The sequence below is a fragment of the Theropithecus gelada genome, chromosome 2, assembly GCF_003255815.1.
Source record: "Theropithecus gelada isolate Dixy chromosome 2, Tgel_1.0, whole genome shotgun sequence".
Lineage (NCBI taxonomy): Eukaryota > Metazoa > Chordata > Mammalia > Primates > Cercopithecidae > Theropithecus > Theropithecus gelada.
The window spans coordinates 99,919,361-99,932,333 of record NC_037669.1 but is presented as its reverse complement, the minus strand read 5'-3'; the positions used below and the strand labels follow the sequence as shown (position 1 = coordinate 99,932,333).

Sequence of the window (12,973 nt, the reverse complement as noted above, 5' to 3'; positions counted from 1 at the left end):
ATAAAATGTATAGTTTTCATCATTGGTTCTGTACCTCTGTTGTTAAATGTATTTTCTTTGTGTGTATTTTTTAAACTTTCTGTCACTAACGAGAATAGTTTCTATCACTGTTTTTTCCAGTTTTAACCAGTTTAACTCTAAAATCAGATTATGCTATAGTTTTCTAGTGGACTTTTCTCCCTCGAACCCGCTGATTGACTTTTTCATGACAGTGCCCTTCAGCCACTAAGCTCGGTGAAGACTGTTGAATGCTGAATGCCTGAACTTGGCACATTGGCCCATTATATGTAAAGAATGCCACAACAAAAATTCAGACACACAAAAAAGAAAAGAACTAATATTTACTAAGTTTTTCCTATGTACTAAGTCAGAAATAATTTATGTTATCTTGTTTCTTCTCTGGACCAAGCCAGAAATAATTTATAGTTTTAATCATTTTAAAAGTATAAATCTCCCTTCAGACTATACTAGAAAAGGAAAAAAAAGTATAAATCAGATTTGGAAGTAGATACTAAATAGCCAATTGATTGATTTGATATTTTTTTCTTTCAACCAATATTTCAGCTATAGGGTGACCCAAGTATGATATGCTATAAATTATATGTAACGGCTTTTGAAAATCATAAATTGTTTTCATACCATAGAGGCAGAAAGGGGCCTGTTTGCCTCTTTCTCAGTCAAATGAAGATCTTTCTGGAAAACACTCATTTGGGTTCTATTTGATGAATGTTAAGCTTTTATAGGATTTTTGCAGAATCTTGTCACTGACCTTTGTTAAACAATTGCATTACTTGAATATGTACCTCAGTTTCCTCATTAGTAAAATGAAAGGGTTGGGCTAAATGTCTGAGTCAAGATTTTACTGTAGGGTGGCCAGGTGCAGTGGCTCACACCTGTAATCCTAGCACTTTGGAAGGCTAAGACAGGAGAATCTCTTGTGCACAGGAGTTTGAGACCAACCTGGGTAACATAGGGAGAACCTACCTCTACCAAAAAAAAAAAAAACTAATTAAAAAAAAATTTTTTTTAAATTTTTTTGAGACAGAGTCTTGCTCTGTCACCCAGGCTGGAGTGTAACGGTGCAATCTCAGTTCGCTGCAACCTCCACTTCCCGGGTTCAAGTGATTCTCCTGCCTCAGCCTCCTGAGTAGCTGGGACTACAGGTGCATGCCACCACGTCTGGCTAATTTTTGTATTTTTAGGAAAGATGGGGTTTCACCATGCTGCCCAGGCTGGTCTCAAACTCCTGATCTCAAATGATCCGCCTGCCTCAGCCTCCTAAAGTGCTGGGATTACAGGTGTGAGCCATCACACCCAGCTAAAAGAAAAGATTTTACTATAGGGGAAGCAGTATGCCTTAGTGGCTTAAGTTGAACATAGTTCAAATCCAATTCCTTCAAAAAGAGAGTTCATAAATTGAATCAACAACATTTAGGATTTTAGCATAAAATAGAGTATTTTGCACCAGTAGATTAAAGATTGAATAGTCATATGGAAAAAGTAAAGCCAAGTCTCTATCTGAATCTTTAAGTCAAATAAATTGCAATGGATAAAAGATTTATATGTGACAAGGCTATTTGTTTGTAATGGCAAAATGATTGGGAACGACCTCAGTGTTCATCTAGATGATATTCCTTAAATAAAGTATGATTTATTTGTACAGTGGAATACTATGCAGCTACTAAAAAAATAGGCCACTCTGTAAGTACAATGAATGGAAATATCTCAAAGATACATTTTTAAGTGAGAAAAGCAATGGGTACAATGGGGTATATAAAGTGCTACCATTTATGGCTTTAAAAAAAGAAAAGCGTGGGAGAAAAAAATATATTTGCATGTGCATGCCAAATCTTTGGAAGGATACACAAAAATTGGCAATAGTGATTGTTTCCAGAGAGAGGCCTGATGGCTGCAAGTGGATGAGAAGGAGACTTCACTTTCATATGTTTATTTGTACCTTTTGGATTATTTTGCTAGGTGGATAGATGACATTCTACTTAAAATGATACATTAAATATATCCATTTTCTCAACATGTGAAGTTCATAAAACCTGGTTCACAGGGCTATCATAAGAGCTGGATCAGATAATGTGAGAGAGAGCCTAGCGCTATGCCTGGTACAAGGTAATTGTCACACACACACACACACACACACACACACACCCTTTCCCCCCACCCCCACTTGAATTATCTAGACAACCTATGATCAAAGACAAGCTGACATAGAATGGTATTTTTTGTTTTTCTCTTGGCATTGGAGGATAGTGATAGAGAGAATTTGCAAAAGGGAGATACTTGGCTATCCACAAAAAACGTGGTTTCTAACACCTTACTCTTATACCTACAGAATTCTCCTACCAAAAACCATCTCACCAATCCCTGTTACCCTCGGGATTATAGCATCAACTTCACCATGGGCCATGTATTTGATAGCCTGTGCACTGTGGACCAGAGGCCAGAAAGTTATAACCCCAGTGATATCATCACTTTTGAGGGAACTGGGGACCCATCTCTGTGTAAGGAGAAGGTGGCTTCCTTATTTGACTTCAAAGCTTGCCATGATCAAGAAACGTGTTCTTTTGATGGGGTTTATCAGCCAAAGATTAAAGGGCCATTTGTGGTAAGAGCAAAACCTGAAAGATTCCTTTCTTTCCCCGTTGAATATTTATTTCTCACTTTTCTGTTTCTCCTCTGCTGACCTGTTAGCCACCTTCTAATTCCTCACCCATAAACCTTTCTATTATACCCATTCTGAGAACTAATTTCCTTCTGTATTACTTATTTCCAGGCTTTTGCAGGATTCTACTACACAGCCAGTGCTTTAAATCTTTCAGGTAGCTTTTCCCTGGACACCTTCAACTCCAGCACCTGGAATTTCTGCTCACAGAATTGGAGTCAGGTCAGTATTTAAAGAGAAAGTATCAATGTCAGTACAAAAAAATATATATATGGTAGAATCTATTCTATGTGTGTATATTCTGAATTTAGCCTTTATGCTCTTCTATTTCCATCACATCTGTAAAATAAAAAGAATAAGGGAATCTACTCCCAATCTACTCCCACACCTGTGGTGTGAATTAATGTTATAACTACATGCACAATGGTTAGAACAATATTTGGCATATAATAATAAGCACTCAATGAGTTTAAAGATTTGTATATTGTGAAATTATATAGTGATATCTTCATAATTATATGATTGTATTATAAAGTCTTTTCTATTATGAAATTATGGATGATAAGATTCTTTAAAACATGACTTTTAACCCAAGGTGTTCATTTTAAAACATACCTGCCTGCCCTGCCTCTAAGATGTTTTAAACCTCCTTTCAGCTCCCACTCCTGCTCCCCAAATTTGATGAGGTATACGCCCGCTCTTACTGCTTCTCAGCCAACTATATCTACCACTTGTTTGTGAATGGTTACAAATTCACAGAGGAGACTTGGCCCCAGATACATTTTGAAAAAGAAGTAAGTCAAAGCACAAATCATTTTCTCTTCTTTTTCCCAACAGAGAGATTTGTATGTATGTGTGTGGAACAAATGTAGAAGGTAAAAGGGTATTAACAAGTTAAACTCACTGGGTGGAAGCTGATCAGACTGATCCCTTGTGAGTTTCCCAGAAGAGGTCGTGGACAATTTAGTGGAGTTGCTCATGGGTGTCCATTCTCCTGGAAAAGACTGGAGGCCAAGGGCCAATGGACTAGGAGGTCCTGGAGGGCAGAGACTTGTCTTGGTATCTTCATATTCCCAGCACTCAGCACAAGGGATAGAGCCTAGAAGGTGCTTAGTAAATGTTTGTTGAATTCGTAAATAAATATGAATTCATAAATAAATATGAATTAAGGATATGAGACTTTTCATCCTGAAAAGAAGCTTGAAATGTAACCATTTTTAAAAGAGGATAGCAACTAATTCTTCTCCATTTTATGCAGATGTCAGAGTAAGATACAGGCCTTAGAGCCTGACGGATTTGCATTAGCATTAAATAAACATTTTCTCTTTGAATGAACCTGAAGTCATTACATTTACTGACAAAGATTTGGGGGATGGGGAAGATATTCTTAGCTCAGGGTTTAATATATCTAAAAATATGTATATTTATAGATATCTATAAATACATACATATATATATATGATGGTCAAGTGACCAGAATGGTCCAAAGCTGGAATCACAGCTATCACCTGGTGACAGGTGAAAGGACCTCCATACCTTGTTTCAGGCAGGGCTCAGCCTTGCGAATATGTTCAGCCAGCACTATGTTCCCCAGGTTCCAGAGAATTTTCTCATTTCAGGAATAGCTGATATGAAGCCTGAAGGATGTCTGGAGTCAGCCTGTTCAATACCAGCTTCAGCAATAATTAGATTAAATCAATCAATATCCTGCATTAGGCCTCTGACTCTCTACTTTTACATAAATAAAATTGAGTCATCTACAAAAAAATAAGGATGTCTGGAGACACAAGGACTGTTGGTAGCATGTACTCTCTAAGCTTTGCTTCTAATGAATCTAATTACCAGTAAAGTATATTATAAGAATTGAGAATGACTTTCCATTTGAATGCCAGTTTGAGTTGATATAGTATCTAAGTTAAAAGTTCCTTTTTTCTAATTATAAAGAATGTTATGTCCAGCCAAATTAGTAATTAAATGTGAAGATGTAGGCTGGGTGCGGTGGCTCACACCTGTAATCCCAGCACTTTGGGAGGCCGAGGCAGGTGGATCACCTGAGGTCGGTAGTTCGAGACCAGCCTGACCAACAAGGAGAAACACTGTCTCTACTAAAAATACGAAATTCGCCGGGCATGACGGTGCATGCGTGTAATCCCAGCTACTCAGGAGGCTGAAGCAGGAGAATCACTTGAACCTGGGAGGTGGAGGTTGCCATGAGCCGAGATCATGCCATTGCACTCCAGCCTGGGCAACAAGAGCAAAACTCCATCTCTAAATAAATAAATAAAAATAAAAATGTTAAGGTGTAAAAAGACTTAAGAAGATTTGCTGCACAAAGACTTACATTGAAAATATTTTTGATGGAAGTAATAAAATAAGAAGAGAAATAAATCCAGGAGATGTTACAAAAATACTGGAAGTAAGAATAAATGATGTTGTGGCTTAAAATTTACATTAAAAAGGCCAGGTGCTGTGGCTCACACCTGTAATTCCAGCACTCTGGGAGGCTGAGGCAGGTGGATCACCTGAGGTCAGGAGTTCAAGACCAGCCTGGCCAACATGGTAAAACCATATCTCTACTAAAAATACAAAATATTAACTGGGTGTGGTGGCATGCGCCTTTACTCCCAGCCACTCAGGAGGCTGAGGCAGGAGAATCACTTGAAACTGGGAGGTGGAGGTTGCAGTAAGCCGAGATCTCACCATTTCACTCCAGCCTGGGCAACAGAACAAGACTCCGTCTCAAAAAAAAAAAAAAAAGATGTTAAAAAAACAGAAAACAAACACTAAAGAAAACTATAAAAATAAAAGCCATTCATATGACTCAAGTGTAGAAAATACCCAACATGATAAGGGTGTGGTAAGGAGTTATAAGATACAGGGACATAAGAGTAACCTAAAATTCAAATTCTCTTCTTGTCAAAGGGAACACAGAGATATCTTTTTCTTTTTCTTTCTTTTTTTTTTTTTTTTTTTGAGATGGAGTCTCGCTCTGTCACCTAGGCTGGAGTGCAATGGCGTGATCTCAGCTCACTGCAGCCTCTGCCTCCTGGGCTCAAGCAATTCTCCTGCCTCAGCCTCCTGAGTAACTGGGATTACAGGCACCCACCATCATGCCTGGCTAATTTTTGTATTTTTATAGAGACAGGGTTTCACCACGTTGGCCAGGCTGGTCTTGAACTCCTGACCTCAGGTGATCCGCCTGCCTCAGCCTCCCAGAGTGCTGGGATTATAGGCGTGAGCCACCATGCCTGGCCACAGATATCATTTTTAAGGCAGGAAAGAAGAAAAAATATATACATATATATAAGCACTAATTGAAAATTTAAAAGTAAGATATTAGAAAGAAGTGTAAATATATTAATAATCACAATAATTATAAATGGACTAAACCTACCAGTTAAAAGACAGATGTCAGATTGAATTTTTAGAAATCAAGCAGGTGCCATTTATAAGAGAAACGTGATTCAAGCATAAAGACATGGAAAGATTGAAAGATAACTTTTTAAAATTATCAAACACTACCCAAAAGAAAGCTGGTGTAACTATTTAATATCTGGCAAAGCTGTCTTTAAGACAAAGAGCCTCATTCTAGACAGCAAGGGTTACAACATAATGATAAAATGTTCAATTCACTATGAAGATTGTAAAGGTGAAACATTTATACACCTAATAAAACACCCTAAAAACATGTAAAGCAAAAATGGATAGAACAACCAGAAGAAATTGACAGTCAGCTTCCCATTTGGGCTGATTTCCTATTCTTAGAAACTGGTCCTGGGATCAGCAAACCACTCATTAGCCTCTTTCTCTAGCCACAAACACTCTCGTGCTCCTGGACAACAGGAACACTTTCACTATTATTAACTGTGCCTTCTTCACTCTTGGCTATGACAAGATTGTGAGGATTTGTTCTTTTGACTATTTCTTCTGCAGTGCTGGAGGTGAGATTCCCCAAGTCTTTGTGGCTACAGTGTGGTGTCTTAACTTGGGCAAGTCCTTTGACCTCTTTGGGCCACAATTTCCCATGGGAGATTTGTGAGGTTGATAGTGGTATGCCTCTGGTATGTAATTGTAGCCTTGAGCCTTGTCCTCTACTCCACAGGTGGGGAATAGCAGCATAGCCTGGTCTCTTGGCTACATGCTCAGCCTGACCAACCAGATCCCAGCTGAAAGCCCTCTGATCCGTCTGCCTATAGAACCACCTGTCTTTGTGGGCACCCTCGCTTTCTTCACAGCAGCAGCCTTGCTGTGTCTGGCATTTCTTGCGTACCTGTGTTCAGCATCCAGAAAAAAGAGGCACTCCGAGCATGCCTTTGACCATGCAGTGGATTCTGACTGAGCCTTCAAAGCAGCTCCTGGAGTCCAGTGGCTGCTTAGAGTCAGCCTGGGTGGCACCAGGCAACAAAGGTAAAGTGGCTGCCTTCCGGAAATACAACTAACTAAAATCAAACACCTAGGTCACGTGCCTCTCAAATACTGATTTCTGCCACAGTACCTCTTGGGGCGTCCCTTGGCTATTCTGTGCATATTGCTCTTCAGAGACCTCACTACCCATGTGCTGATCTATTGGGGAACAGAGAAGAGACAGGCCACCAAGATCAGGCTCTTTATTTTAAGTCCCCCAGAGGAAGAGTAAGTTGAGAGGGTATCAGCTTAATGTTGAAGAATTGACCTCAGGGCTCAGTTTCTATTTCCCTCCCTCAGTATTCTTCCTGGCAGGATACCCATTAAGCATTTGGCCCAATCAGATATCTCATTTTATAGTTTTTTTCCCATTGGTCTTTAACTAAGACTTTCTTGTAGCAATCTCATAAGCAGTGAACCCCCTCAGATCAGTAGAATATAGTATCTGGGGGAGAAGACTTATTTCCCTCAGGGCAGTGGCCACAGCCAGGCTTCTGTCATACAGGTGGATCCCGAAGCACAGAAACATAAAAACGGTCTCCCAGAAAACTATAGGCCATTCTCCAAGTGGAATTCCCACTTAGGGCTCTGGTCACTAGATTGCAACCTTTGTGTTTGTCATCATCCTCATCTCACCACTGTATTGCTATGCCCTCCCATAAAAACACATTTATCCCGAGCAAGATTGTTGCATTCCAGATTTTACTGCCTTTGCTAGGCTTTTGTTTAGCAAAGGGCTGCCTTTCCATTGTTATCATGGTGTATATATTTTTGTCACCATTCCCACAGTATACTTGATGTTGTCATAGAACATCCTACTTTATGATTTACTAGCCAGTTACTTTCCTAGATCATAGACCTCTCTGCGTAGTAGTCATAGGTCTTGACTTTGGGGAAAGAAAAGGAAGCTGCAGGAATATTTATCTCCAAAGTCGAATGAGAAAGAACTCCAGCAAATCCAATGGCTACAAAGTAAAAATCAGCATTATTTCATATTGCTGTTTCTTAGCTGAATATGGAATAAAGAACTATTATTTTATTTTGACTTGCAGTGGGTGTGTGTGTGTTAACTTACATATGGTACTCTTCCTCCTAAGGACTCTAGGTGATATTTATGAGAGAAAAATTTTTCCCTAGTGAATTAAGAAACCCATTCATTAATATCACCTTTATTCCAGAGAGTTCAAAGTGCTTTTACTTCGATAAACCTTTGACTGCTTGAGATTATTGAGTCAAGCACTTCTGTACCTTATTTGAAATTCTAAGCCTCTGTGAGGCCACAACCTGACACTCAAATCTTATTTCTCATCCAGAATGGCTACTCCTATCCCAAACTGTACCTTTGCTCACACCATCCTCTCTACTATATTGCTAGATCATCCTCCCATCCTCCCACCAATACATGATTGAGAAGCAATCATGTATATTTGATTGAGAAGCAATCATGTATATTTCTCAAGATCCAGTTCCTTCCTGTAAGTCTTCCACAAAGCTTTCCTTGCATACACATACTATGCTGTATCTCCTGGACCACTTTTTCAAAACCAGCCACATAAGTCCTCATATTGTCATTTATCTTGGTGTATGTGTACAGCTTATTTCTAAAAGAGACAGTAGGCTTCTTAAGGGCAAAGCCTATTGTGCATCATTCCTCATTCATTCAACAGACATCTAAAAACACCTATTATAGCTGATGCCTTTTAGGTGTGATCTTGGATTTGGACATATGATATGAACATAGTATTTATTCATATTTGTTGATTGAGGTTGTTTCCATGAGTGACTAAGAATGGGCAATAAACCATAGAGATAGTGGGGAAAAAACAGCATCCAAATCACCAAGAGTTTGCAAGAAAAAAAAACTTGTCTGTGCAAGAAAGAGAGTCAAAGCTCCAAGAAGGCAAGTCCTAGTCAACATTTGTAACTCATTTAGGAAGTTAGAATAAGCTGAGGTACTTTAGGTTTTCTGACACACACCGAAGAATTTTTGACTGGGTGCAGTAGCTCACACCTGTAATCTCAGCCTTTTGGGAGTAGCTGAGGCAGGCAGGATTGTTTGAGCCCAGGAGTTCGAGAGCAGCCTGGGAAACGTGGCAAAACCTCTTCTCTCCAAAAATTACAAAAATTAGCCAGAAGTTGTGGGCACACTTGGAGTTCCAGCTACTTGGGAGGTTGAGGTAGGAAGAGTGCTTGAGCCTGGGAGGTGGAGGTTGCAGTGAGCCGAGATCATGCCACTGCACTCTAGCCTGGGTAACAGAGCAAGACTGCAAGACTCTCTCTCTCTCTCTCTGATTCTCTCTCTCTCTCTCTCTCTCTCTCACACACACACACACACACACACACACACACAAGAATTTTTATAGATAGACCATTGTGAAATCTGTAGTTCAAGTAGCATATCTAGCACTGTTACTGTGGTGAACAGAATTCTCCTTCGCCCTCTGGTGTTACTCCAATTATGTGGTTACATTGTCACATGGCAAAAGGGTTTTGCAGATGTAATTACAAATCAGTTGACCTTAAGATGGAGAGCTTATCCAGGTAGGCCTAACCTCACCACATGAGCTCTTTAAAGGCAGAGCATTTTCTCCAGAAGAAGAAGTCAGAGATTCAAAGCATGAGAAGAATTCCACGTGCAGTTGCCAGCTTGAGGATGGAGGGCGTCGTGTGCAAAGGCCCGAAGTGCAGCCTCTAGAAACTAAGAGCAATCCCTGGCTGGCATCAGCAAAAAATCAGAGACCTCAGTCCTGCAGCTGCAAGGAGCTGGATTCTGCCAACAACCTGAATGAACTTGGAAGCATATTTTCACCCAGAGCCTTCAGATAAGAGTCCAGGTCAGATCATATCTTGATTTCAGCCTACTGAGACCCTAAGTAGAGAACCCAGTTGAGCCCACCGTGACTTCTGACCTACAAAACTATAAAGTAACAAAAAGATGATGTTTAAAGCCACTAAATTTGTGGTAATTTGTTACACAGTCACAGTGAACTAATACAACTATGGAACCCCAAACCCCAAAGCTCCAACCAAAGTGAGTCTTTTGATGTGAAATATGTGGGGAAGATAAAAGTGATGAGTATCACAAATAGTGTCTATTCCTAACTACAACTATGTAAAAAAAAAGCATGGGTTCAGAGGTAAAAGTACATGCCAGCATTACCCAGCCACTGAGTGCTTTGGGGGATAGGGATTGGGGCTTGAGCTTTGGGCCTGGACGAGTCTAAAACCCACTGCGTAACTTTTCCTTTCACACAGAAAGGCAGTATCATATAGTAGTTAGGAATCTGGCTTTAGATTTCTGTGGTCTAACATACCCATTCACATACAGACACCTGATTTATAACAGAGGTGTCACATCAGAGCAGTGGGAAAATGCAAGACAGTTGGATATCTTAATGGAGAAAAAATGAATTTGACCCTTTCCTCACTCCACTTGCAAGAATTGTTTCCAGGTAGCTTAAAGACCTAAGTGTGAAAAACCTATAAAGGTTTAGAAGAAAATGTAGGAGAACAGTTTTAGGATCCTGGGTAAGGGAAGGGTTTCTTAAACACTACACAAAAACCATTAACCATAAGAAAATACTTAATACATTAAAATGTAAAACTTCTGTTCCTCAAAAAACATCATTAAAAGAGTGAAAAGACAAGCCACAGAGTGGAAGAAGGTATTCACAACACATATAACTGATAAAGGACTACTTTCCAAATTATATGAAGAACACCTACAAATCAGTAAGAAAAAGGAAGATGATTTAATTTTTCTAAACAGGCAATAATCTTGAAAATACACTTTTCAAAAGGAGACATCTAAATGTCCAATAAACATATGAAAAGATGCGCAATCTCATTATTGGGACAATGCAAATTCAAACTACAGAGAAATAGTACAACATGCTCGTTCGTTTGGCAAAACTTAAAAGTCTGACAATACCAAGTGTTAGTGAGGATGTGGAACTGGAACTCTCCTATACTGCTGTGGGACTGTAAATTAATGCAACCACTCTGGAAAACTGAGGTATTGTCTAATAAAGGTGAAGATATGCACATAAAATGACCTGGAAATTCCAGTCCAAAGTATATACCTTAGTGATATATAGTCTTAGATATACCAGGATACATGCCTAAGAATGTTTTAAGCAGCAACCAAGATGCCTATCCCACGGAATAAATGAATAAATAAATAGCAATATAGCCATACTAGAAAATACTGTACATCAATGAAAACAAAAGAACTACATAGTAAAAAGGTTTTTTTTTGTTTGTCTTTGTTTTGTTTTTGTTTTTGTTTTTGTTTTGAGATGGAGTCTCCCTCTGTCACCCAGGCTGGAGTGCAGTGGCTCAATCTTGGCTCACTGTAAACTTCACCTCCTGGGTTGAGGTGAGTCTCCTGCCTTGGCCTCCTGGGATTACAGGCACCTGCCACCATGCCCAGCTAATTTTTGTATTTTTAGTACAGACAGGGTTTCACCATGTTGGCCAGGCTGGTCTCGAACTTCTGATCTCGTGATCCGCCCACCTCGTCCTCCCAAAGTGCTGGGATTACAGGCATGAGTCATTGCATCTGGCCTAATACAAGGTTTAAAAACAGGCAAAACTGTTTAGTAAACGTTCAGGTAAACGCTAAAGAAAAGCAAGAAAATTATTACTCTGAAATTTGGGAGGAAATGGAGGCTGTGTCTGGAAAAGGATAAATGGGTGTCTTAGGCTGCTTGAACTGCCATAATAAAATACTATAAATTGAGTGGCTTAAACAACAGAAATTAATCTTCTCAGAGTTTTGGAGCCTGGGAATTCTAACATCAAGGCATCAGCTGACTAATTCCTGGTGAGGGCTCAATTCCTGGCTTGCAGATGGTGGCCGTTATGCTGTGTCCACATGGCCTTTCCTCTGAGCTCGCAGGGAGAGCGAGAGCGAGAGCGAGAGAGAGAGAGAGAGAGAGAGAGCGAGAGAGCGAGCGAGCGCACTCTGGGATATCTTGAGGGCCACTCCTTCATAATCTTGTCTAACCCTAGTTATCTCCCCGCCCAAAGGCTCTATCTCCAAATCCTATATTGGGGCATTAGGGCTTCAACATATAAATTTGGGGGATCACAAATATTCAGTTCATAACAACAGGGCTTCTGGGATGACAGCGTTATTCTACAACTAGGTAGTGGCTACAGATATTCCCTTTTTCAACCATTTATACATTATCTGTATGTCCTATACTACGATATAAAGTCACAGATCTGGGTTAACTCAAGAATTTTCTCCTTATTACCTCTACAGTTTTCATCATGTCTTTCAGTCTCCTTGAATCTTGACTTCCTCATATATAAAACGGGCATAATACCTACCTCATGGAATAGTTAAGAGAAAATACAGCACTTAGCCAGTGCCTGGCATGGATGTAGCCAATAAATACAAGTTTTAAAACATATTTCTTTCACTCATTTACTTGTTCATTATTCACTCATCACACTTTCACCAAAAGTCTACTGTATGACAAGCCATGAGTTAAATGACTAAGGGTGTAATAGAAATGAGACAACTGTCTTTTCTCTTGAAACATGAGACTTGAATGCCCTCTGTTGGAACTATGGAAAAAATTCTTCCCAGCTTGAGCCTCCTGCCCTTTTTTTTTAACCTCTCTAAATGTATTAGAAAAAAAAATCATTAGTTCAAAAATATTTTTAATAGTATAAAATAAGGAGATAATTGGAAATCTGAACATTGAATATTATCAAGGAATTCCTGTTAATTTTTGTTTAGGTAAAATAATGGAATTGGCCGACCGCCGTGGCTCTTGCCTGTAATCTCAGTACTTTGAAAGGCCAAGGCGGATGGATTACTTGAGGTCAGGAGTTCAAGACCAGCCTGGCCAACTTAGTGAAACCCCGTCTCTACCAAAA

General features: G+C 39.6%; 1 protein-coding gene across 3 annotated transcripts in view; it reads left to right on the top strand.

Annotated features, from left to right (window-relative positions):
* Positions 1 to 8,126, top strand: part of ENTPD3 (ectonucleoside triphosphate diphosphohydrolase 3) — a 41,819-nt gene extending 33,693 nt beyond the window's left edge. For 2 of the 3 annotated variants that reach the window (XM_025376763.1, XM_025376764.1), the window contains 4 exons: positions 2,348 to 2,620; positions 2,789 to 2,899; positions 3,334 to 3,471; positions 6,780 to 8,126. In XM_025376763.1, coding sequence (XP_025232548.1) covers positions 2,348 to 2,620; positions 2,789 to 2,899; positions 3,334 to 3,471; positions 6,780 to 7,016 — 759 coding nt within the window. In that variant the 3' untranslated portion in view covers positions 7,017 to 8,126. Of the gene's footprint in view, positions 1 to 2,347; positions 2,621 to 2,788; positions 2,900 to 3,333; positions 3,472 to 4,296; positions 4,530 to 6,779 lie in introns of those variants that run through there. The other variant, XM_025376765.1, reaches the window with a different exon arrangement.
* Positions 8,127 to 12,973: the final 4,847 nt, after the last annotated feature.